The sequence below is a fragment of the Podarcis pityusensis genome (assembly GCF_964106645.2).
Source record: "Podarcis pityusensis genome assembly, chromosome: 2".
In the NCBI taxonomy this organism is placed as follows: Eukaryota; Metazoa; Chordata; class Lepidosauria; order Squamata; family Lacertidae; genus Podarcis; species Podarcis pityusensis.
In genome coordinates, this window is record NC_138029.1 from 19,829,433 (window position 1) to 19,839,425 (window position 9,993).

General features: G+C 51.5%; 1 protein-coding gene across 1 annotated transcript; it reads left to right on the plus strand.

The window, feature by feature from the left end:
- The first annotated feature begins 733 nt into the window (after nucleotides 1–733).
- On the plus strand, nucleotides 734–3,738 carry NOG (noggin). The gene has a single exon (XM_080991526.1). It carries the CDS (start codon nucleotides 2,340–2,342, stop codon nucleotides 3,012–3,014), a length of 675 nt encoding a protein of 224 aa, XP_080847652.1. The 5' UTR covers nucleotides 734–2,339; the 3' UTR covers nucleotides 3,015–3,738.
- Nucleotides 3,739–9,993: the final 6,255 nt, after the last annotated feature.

Below are 9,993 nucleotides of genomic sequence, written 5' to 3' on the forward strand. Positions count from 1 at the left end.
GAAGGGAGTAGGAGACTGCAAAGTTGATGGAAACTGCCATTCAAATGGCATGTGTGAGTCAAGTCTCTGATTGATTATGTGGATTATTACCTGCCCCCCCCCCTATATTTTATTCAAGTTGGCATGGCAGTGACCAGAGGAAGGATTGTTGTTGTTGTTCTTTAGTCGTGTCCGACTCTTCGTGACCCCATAGACCAGAGCATGCAAGGCACTCCTGTCTTCCACTGCCTCCCGCAGTTTGGTCAGACTCAAGTTTGTAGCTTCGAGAACACTGTCCAACCATCTTGTCCTCTGTTGTCCCCTTCTCCTTGTGCCCTCAATCTTTCGCAACATCAGGGTCTTTTCCAGGGAGTTTTCTCTTCTCATGAGGTGGCCAAAGTATTGGAGCCTCAGCTTCAGGATCTGTCAGATCTGTCAGAGGAAGATCAGGATCTGTCAGAGGAAGGATAGGACTTGCCAAAGGCTCCCTTCCCCTGCCAACAGGAGTGAAAGCTTGGCCCCACGACTGTGGGTGCCCACGGCTTTGGGTGTCATGCAGCGTGCATGGGCCTGCCACCAAAATTTGTATGGGTGTCTGGGTCCCTTCATGGGAAATTCTGTGGGTGCTCTCAGGCACCCAGGACCCCAAGGAGCCAGCACCTATGTCCACCAACACACATACATTGCATTGCCTAAGTTTGGACATAGCTTTTGGAAAAGGAGGAAGCCAGCAAAACATTGGAAAGAACCGCCTATGGAAATTCAGAGTTCTTCTTCCTTTGAAGCCTTGGAAGTAAGATGCCTGCGATGTGTTGCTGCCGGGGGTGGGATTCTCTCTTTCTTGGATATCATCGCTGCCCTTTGAAGAAACTAAGAAGACAGAAAACGAGGAGGTGCAAGCCTGATGGGAGAGCTTCGTCCAGACCTCCCGACAGTGTTTGTGTAACAACCGCGCTTCTCTTGCACGCCTGGACTATTTCAAGAAGTTACCTGAGGGAGAAGGGACGGCAGCCGCTGGGTCCTGAAATTAATCCCAGCAGAGGGCGCTCTCTCCTCCAGCTTGGATTAGCATTAGGCAGCAATTTCACGCTCGGAGAAAGGAGGCGTCTGCAGAGAACTTCTCGGGCTGGACGCCAACAAACGCGCTTAGGAATTACATCACGGGCTCGCGTTTGTGTGTGTGTGTGTGTGTGTGTAGTAGCGGCGCAAATAAATGCAGCCGCCGCGACCAGGTACTGGGGCAATAAGTGGGGGAAGGCAAGGGGAGGGGAAAGAGCTTGGAGGCGGAGGAAGGAAAGTGAAAGGAGCCAGTGAGAGCGCGCCGAGGCGCACATGGAGAGGCTAGGTGCCTTGCAAGGTTGCAGAGCTCTCCTGCCGCTGGCACGGAACTCCAGCTCGGGGAGCTTGGTCTGAAAGCTGCCTGCCACCCACCCACAGCAGAGGCAGCCGGAGGGGCAGAAGAAGGAGCAGCAGCAGCAGCGAGCGAGGAAGTTGCCCAACCTCGTGGATTGCAGCGGTGCGCTTGCTTGCCTTGCAGGCTGCAGGAAGGCGAAAGACGCGCGCGCGCTGCAGAGCATCCTCTCCCAGCCACGCTTCGGCAGCGGCACGTTTGCAGCGGAGGGCAGAGAGACAGAGAGACACTCGGCGCCTTGGCCTCGCTTTGGTGGACGGCTCGGCGTGGTCCGGCCAGAGGTTTGCAACAGGAGCTGCTCCCGGCAGGGCTTTGGCTTTCGTGGAGGGATCACCGCCGCCCCCTTCTCTCCAATCTGTCCTCTGCTTCTGCTGCTTCTTCTTCTTCTTTTAAAGGAGAGAGGTGCCGGAAAAGAGCGAGTCGGTGGTTTCCATAGTGATGGAGGAGCACGGGCAGGAAATTTAAAGGCGCTGGATCCTCGCGAAGCAGACAAGCTGGTGCCAACGTGCGTGGCGGCGGCTGCTGTTGCGGCGGCGGCTGCTTTTGCAGGCTTTTGCAAAGAGAAACGCGAGCCGGAGGGGAAGTTTGCAGAAGAAGCTTTTGCTGAGTGACACCGCGCAACCAACTCGGGAGCCAGAGGAACAATTGCACCCAGCCGGACGAGGCGTCAGGTCTCCGGAACGCGACGGTTTGCTTTGGCTTGGCGGCGTGTGCTTTTCTTGTTTATTTTATTTTTCCCCCTCTTTTTGCATATACTCACCCGAGGCGTTTGCACGCGCCGAATTGCTCCGCGGGACTGAGCGTGGCGCATCCCTTACTTCTTTCCCACGACGGCTTGCTCGGATCCTCAGGCCGTCCCTTGGGCGCTTCTCCCGATGCCTTTTTTGCTGGGCCTGGCCGCCCGGTGAGCCTCCCTCGTTCCCTTCCGTCCCCCGTCCCCCTGTCGAGGATGGATCATTCCCAGTGGCTCGTGACTATTTACGCCTTGGTCGTTCTCCTGGGGCTCCGTCTGGAGAGAGGCGCTTGCCAGCACTACCTGCACATCCGCCCTGCGCCCAGCGACAACTTGCCCCTGGTGGATCTAATCGAGCACCCGGACCCTATCTTCGACCCCAAGGAGAAGGACCTCAACGACACGCTCCTGCGCAACCTCCTGGGCACCCACTTCGACGCCAACTTCATGGCGGTCTCCCTGGCCGACGATCGCCTGGGAGGGGACGACCTGGCCGAGCTGGACCTGCTGCTGAGGCAGAGGCCGTCGGGGGCCATGCCCAGCGAGATCAAGAGCCTGGAGTTTTACGACGGGGGCCTGCAGGCCAGCAAGAAGCACCGGCTGAGCAAGAAGCTTCGCCGGAAGCTGCAGCTGTGGCTGTGGTCGCAGACCTTCTGCCCGGTCCTCTACACGTGGAACGACCTGGGCAGCCGCTTCTGGCCCCGCTACGTCAAAGTGGGCAGCTGCTTCAGCAAAAGGTCGTGCTCCGTCCCCGAAGGGATGGTCTGCAAGCCGGCCAAGTCGGTGCATCTGACCATCTTGAGGTGGAGGTGCCAGCGCCGGGGCGGGCAGCGCTGCACGTGGATCCCCATCCAATACCCCATCATCGCCGAGTGCAAATGTTCCTGCTAGTGGACGTGGGGGGGAACGGGAAGGGAGCTGCCTGCGCGGTGCACTTAATTCCCATCCTCACCCCTTAAAAAAAAAACTGCAAAGATCGTGCCAGCCACCCACCCCCTCTCAAATCTCTTGATCTGTTTCTCTACCCCCACAAAAAACAAAACTAAAACCGGACTGCGGTAGTGGACTTTGGAAAAGCTCCAAAACTACGGACAGCTCTTCGGCCTCCCGGTTCAAAACGTTGCACTGCACTGCAAAGTGTAGGGGAATGTAACTTTGTTATGTCTGCGAGCGTGTGTCTGTGTGTGAAAGAGAGAGTCGTGCAGAGGTGACAGAAAGTGCGCGCGTGTGGCTATATAAATAGAGGCACCCTCCCCGTTTGAAATCTCCTGTTTAAAAAGGTCAGTGTTACAACGTGGAGTAAACACCCTCGTCTACTGTATTGTTAAAGAGTCTCCTCATTGATCGCCGCTTTAAGGTATTTTGGCTCCCTCTCCCCTCCTTTTAATTTATATTCCAGAGAAAAATATTAGGGGAATTTAAGAACCTAAACAAACAAACAGGCCCCCATCTGCCCTACTCCCTAAAAAAACAACTTCGCTTTTTTGCGAAGGTTTTTTTTTTTAAAAAAAGAAACGTGAACTTTTGGTAAGAAAAGAAACATATATATATATATAAATATATATAAGATATTTTCCATTCTTCGGAAAATGTATGTGTGCGTTGCGTGTGGATTTTTTTTATGGACTTCAAGATATTATTATTATTGTTATTGTTATTATAATAAAAAGCTTAGGACACGGTGTTACTGTATATAGTGAACTTTTTTTTTGCTGTTGGAATGTCTTTAACCCTCTGTAAATGGAAGAGAGTCTGCTATTTATTCTTTATATTCGTTCCCTTGTAGTCAAAAAAGTTCAGTTCAGAATTAAAATCAACCACTAAAACACGGAGCCCTGTGGATTCTCTTCGGTGTTGGGCTGGGAGGCTAAGGTCAGAGGCGTTGGGTTGTGTTAAAGGGAGCTTGCTGTACCTTATTAATACACTTAATTTGCATCCCGCCTTTCCTTCAAGGAGCTCCAGGCATCCATGGTTCTCCCCTCCCCATTCCATCCCCCCAACAACCCTGCGAGGTAAAGGGACCCCTGACCATTAGGTCCAGTCGTGGCCGACTCTGGGGTTGCGGCGCTCATCTCGCTTTATTGGCTGAGGGAGCTGGCGTACGGCTTCCGGGTCATGTGGCCAGCAGGACTAAGCTGCTTCTGGCGAACCAGGGGAGCACAAGGAAACGCCGTTTACCTTCCCGCCGGAGGGGTACCTATTTATCTACTTGCACTTTGACATGCTTTCGAACTGCTAGGTTAGCAGGAGCAGGGACCGAGCAACGGGAGCTCACCCCGTCACGGGGATTCGAACCGCCGACCTCCTGATTGGCAAGTCCTAGGCTCTGTGGTTTAACCCACAGCGCCACCTGCGCCCCTGCGAGGTAGGTCAGACCAAAAGAAGACGGCTGGCCTGAAGGCTGCCCAAGATGTTTCATGGATGAGCATGAATTTGAACCTGAGCTCCCGGGCTCTAACCACTGTGCATCACTGCCTCTCTTTGACTACTTTCTGCATTTGGGGCAGGAATGCTGATGGAGGCAAAACACTCCTTTTTCTTTTAACAGCACCACATCTAGGTTTGCTCGGAAGGAAGGCCCTCCCACGTTCAGGTCTTCCCCCCCCCCCAAAAAAAAGTGTGCATAAAACTGGAGCACGGTTCCTGGGGAGATCTAGCTCTTTCTTTCCTTTCTGTCCCCCCCCCCCCTTTAAGGGAGTGTTAAAACTTGGAGGAGAGGCGGCGGGACTGGTTGGTGGTTTTGCTTTGTAATGCTGCTTGCGCTATTGGCTGTCACCCATCCTGGAAGGCACAAGGCAGAGACGCCTGGAGCGGGGAGTGGCGGGGGGTGGGGTGGGAGAGAGAGAGCAGCTCAGCGGTTACCGCTTTGACATCTCATTTACAAGGAGCCACGTGTCTCTGACACCTCCCATTGTGGTCGAGCCCAGCGGAAACCTGAGCCTCGACGGCGCGTTCTTGAGCGCTCGCTGGAGACGGCCGCCTATCCCGCGCCAGAACGAGCCAGCGCCCCTCTCCGCCTGCCCGCCCCCTTTGCGCTTAACCCCTCGGCTTCCGAACAGAAAGCAAGACGGCGCCTCCAACATCATTGCACCCCACCCCACCCCACCCCCGTCCCTCTCCGTGCTCTAGCCTTGCCCGCCTTTTTTGTGCATCCAAATTGCCCGGAGTTGAGATCCTTCTTTTCTCTCCCTGCCTTCCACTTTCCAGAGCATAGGTGCCGGCTCCCGGGGTGCCCGAGCACCCACAAAATTACCCATGAAAGGGGCCGGGCACCCATGGGACATAGCCAAGGGGGGCAGCTCCCCACCCCAGATTAAGTAAAACAATAAAAAATACTTAACTGACTGCAGGCACCCATGCAGGCACCCACAAATTTCAGTGCCAGAGCCATGCACACTGTAAAAGGCACCCGCGGTTGCAGGGTCAAGTTGGCACTCCTGTTCCTGAGTTTGGCTCCCATTGTCCTTCACCCCTTGCTACTCAAGCGGTGGTATCTCAGGTTACAGACGCTTCAGGTTATAGACGCTTCAGGTTACAGACTCCGCTAACCCAGAAATAGTGTTTCAGGTTAAGAACTTTGCTTCGGGATGAGAACAAAAATCGTGCAGTGGGAGGCCCCATTAGCTAAAGTGGTACCTCAGTTTAGGAACAGTTTCAGGTTAAGAACGGACCTCCAGAACGAATGAAGTTCTTAACCCGAAGTACCACTGTAGTTGTGTTTCTGGGAAAGAATAGCAGAATCATGGAATTATAAATTTGGAAGGGACCCTGAGGATCATCTAGTCCAACCCCCTGCAACGCTGGAATATGCAGGTTGTCCCATACGGGGATCGAACCTGCAACCTTGGCGTGATCAGCACCACGCTCTAACCAACTGAGCTATCCAGACTAGAAAGGCAGGCTGTGCCACGTTGGAGGGTGCATGACTCCAGAGCAACTAATCTGAATCAGTCACTCCACTGTTCCTTTTGCCCCCTCAATAAAAAAATAGGTGGGGACATGTATTTCTTCCTTTTTCCTTTACAACGCATGCTTGTGGGAAAAAAACCCCTCTTCTGTCCACATTTGTGATGCTGTAATTACAGAGCCAGGAAAGGGTGTCGGTGCTTCCAAAACAGGATTAGGGAGCCTCTGGACCACCAGAGGTGGACTACAACTCCCATCATGCTGGTTTCGGCTGATGTGAGGTTGCCGTGTGGCAACTATCTGGTGGGCCAAAAGTTTTTCATTCCTTTTAAACTGCGGGAGAGCCAGGGGCATAGGCAGGGGGGACAGCTGCCCCTCCAATCGAGTAAATAAATAAAAATAACTAACTGGCCAATTCCATTGCAGATAACTCAGTTCTGTTTTCCGCAACATAAAGCCTGCCCCCCCATGGCTTCCGTGGGTTCAAAGAAATCCCACACGAGGCAGCCCTCTTTGTTTCCTGGTCAGTTGCTTATCAAATAAGAGCGTGCCAGAAATTCAACAGGGTTGATTTTTGTTCCCTGAGCAAATAGCCTATATATATTTCTGTTTTAGTATTCAAAATGCTGCACTTCATCATGTCCGTAATCCTTACTGCAACCCTGCAAATCGTCTAAAATGAGTTCATAGTAAAATCAATGGACTTTTTTGAAAATACAGTGGTACCTCAGGTTACATATGCTTCGGGTTACATACGCTTCAGGTTGCACACTCCGCTAACCCAGAAATAGTGCTTCAGGTTAAGAACTTTGCTTCAGGATAAGAACAGAAATTGGGCTCCGGCGGTGCGGCAGCAGCAGGAGGCCCCATTAGCTAAAGTGGTGCTTCAGGTTAAGAACAGTTTCAGGTTAAGTATGGACCTCCGGAATGAATTAAGTACTTAACCTGAGGTACCACTGTACAAGAAATTGGGAAACGTCCTCAGTCACTTCTCTGCCTGTAGAGCGGCACCTGTTGGTCTTCTGCTCAGTCTGCAAAGTCTTCTCCAAGCCGGTGCCAACTCCCAGGGGAGTTGTAATTATAAAAAGAAAATCCATCTGAAGGGCACCAGCTTGGCAAAGACCACGTTAAAGGCACAGGAACTCAGCCAGAATAGGTTGGGGCACCCTTACCAAGATACCCTTCGCTCCTACGTTTTATCACAGATACTTCAGTCAATGGGTGATCAATACTTCCTCTTGTTCCTTCAGCTGCTCTTCCATATCCCAAACACCCCCTTGGCTTCCCCGTCACCAACAACCTCCCAGACAAGGACATTGATAGCTCTATTCTTTGTTTGCTACGTGTTCTGTCTCAGGTAAGTGAACCAGAGAATTGCAGAGTTGCAATGCAGGAATATGCAACTGTCCCTTTTTTTTATTATTTGGCGATCACTCGTCGCCGAGTAAGATTGTCTTCCATGAACACCATTTTAACAGTGAGTCCGTAAGTGACTGTGGAGGCCAATTCCGGATCCACACATCCTTCCACAGTGGGGACATACGTTTCTGGGCAGGAGTTGATCACAGTGTGGATTTGCCAAGCGTGCCTTGCTCTTAACTTTTGTCCTGAGTTTGAGCATCTTCAAAGTCCCATGGGGGGTTCGAACCTGCAACCTTGGCATTATTAGCACCCTGTGCACTAACCAACCAGGCTGTGTGAATAGGTTTGCAGCCTTAATTTGAAGTACAGTGGTACCTTGGGTTAAGTACTTAATTCGTTCCGGAGGTCTGTACTTAACCTGAAACTGTTCTTAACCTGAAGCACCACTTTAGCTAATGGGGCCTCCTGCTGCCGCCACGCCGCTGGAGCACGAATTCTGTTCTCACCCTGAAGCAAAGTTCTTAACCTGAAGCACTATTTCTGGGTTAGCGGAGTCTGTAACCTGAAGCGTATGTAACCTGAAGCGTATGTAACCCGAGGTACCACTGTAGCTTCAATTGAACAAAGTAAATATGCCTAGGATTGCAGCCTTGTTCCAGTATTAGCCTTCCAACATCTGGATCCTCAGCCCAGTTAAACCCAAGGGGATGGATTCCAATTATCCTGGTTTAGTTCTCTCCAACACACATTTGCAAGTATTACCAAGTTTACTTGGTTTAGGATGGCAGGGACTCATCAGGATCATTCGCACTTTGTGCCAGAAGGAAACCTCACCACTCCTTTCAAAGTGAATTTACTTCAACGTAATTGAACTGGCGTGCGTTGTGGGTCAGTTTAAAATAGAGCTTAGGCTTAAGTGAGTTGCGGTTCGGGGCCTGGGTGCCCTCGGGTAAAATTTGCACCCTTCCAGGCTTTACCTGTTGTCTTTGTCCATGGAGTTTTCTTGGCAGGGATACTGGAGTGGCTTGCCGGTTCCTCCTCCAGGTGGATCACGTTTGGTCAAAACTCTCCACTATGACCTGTTCATCTTGGGTGCCCTGCTTGGCATAGCTCATAGCTTCTCTGAGTTATTCAAGCCCCTTCGCCACGGCAAGGCAGTGATCCATGAAGAACTGCAAGAAGATCAAACCTATCCATTCTGAAGGAAATCAGCCCTCAGTGCTCACTGGAAGGACAGATCCTGAAGCTGAGGCTCCAATACTTTGGCCACCTCATGAGAAGAGAAGACTCCCTGGAAAAGACCCTGATGTTGGGAAAGATGGAGGGTACAAGGAGAAGGGGACGACAGAGGATGAGATGGTTGGATAGTGTTCTCGAAGCTACCAGCATGAGTTTGACCAAACTGCGGGAGGCAGTGGAAGACAGGAGTGCCTGGCGTGCTCTGGTCCACGGGGTCACGAAGAGTCGGACACGACTAAACGACTAAACAACAACAAGGCTTTACCAGTAACAACTGAAGCCTTATCAGTCCACTTCCTGTAACCCAGGATTCATCAAGCTTTATGGAGTGGTGGGTGCATTTGGAATTTTGAGAGAGGGCTGGGGGCACCAGTGGGGGGGGCAGAACACATAATGCCTCCCCATTGTCTTAGAGGGACAACCACCCCATACCCTCCAACATGTCTCAGATGAAAATAGGGATGTGTTGTTGCTGTTGTTATCATCATCATCATCATCATTAGACATTTAAAAGCTTCCCTATACAGGGCTGCCTTCAGATGTCTTCCAAAGGTTGTATAGTTACTTATCTACTTGGATTGAGGCTCACATAACACCTTACCCTCCAACAGCTGAGATTCCTGCATTGCTTGGGATAGATGGCCTAAGTTTCTATTATTCCTTCACCGAAAATAGGGACATTCTACCATACCTTCCAGCATTTCTCCGATGAAAATGGGGGGTGTCCTAAGGAGTAGTGGGAAATTCTAGGATCAGATCTGTAAATCCGAAAATCTGGAGTCTGTCCCTGAAAAATAGGGACACTTAGAGGGCCTGCCACCCCTGACCACTTTATGCTTACCATAGGAAGTCAGCTATGTCCAGCTGCTCCTGATTGTGGAGATAACACAATATCAATTTTACACGGGGGGGGGGGGGGAGAGAGAGAGGCTGTTGCTGTCTAATACCAACAGAAAGCATTCTTCAGGACCGGGAAAAATACACAAGGTCATTTCACTGTCATTTCACAGAAATCGCTTGGAAGGCACCTGCCGATTTTACCCCACAACTTTCTTTATTGGACTGTTAGAGATGTACTTTTTTAAATAGGAAGGAAAGGAAGGAAGGAAGGGAGGGAGGGAGGGAGGGAGGGAGGGAGGGAGGGAGCAAGCCCAGAGCCTGCAGCATCTTCCCACGGACACCAATGAAGGCCTTTATTGGCACCATGGCATTCATGGGCACTAGCTTGGCGATCCCTGCTGCACCCAGTTAACCTCATGTCTCTAATGCACTAGTACTAGTCAATAAGTTATTTCCTCATGCAGAGGTGATTGGCTCAACACCAGGGGTAGGCAACCTAAGGCCCATGGGCCGGATGCGGCCC

What these genes read in the sequence shown, in the direction of transcription:
- NOG (XM_080991526.1), top strand. Translation starts at nt 2,340, where the DNA reads ATGGATCATTCCCAGTGGCTCGTGACTATTTACGCCTTGGTCGTTCTC.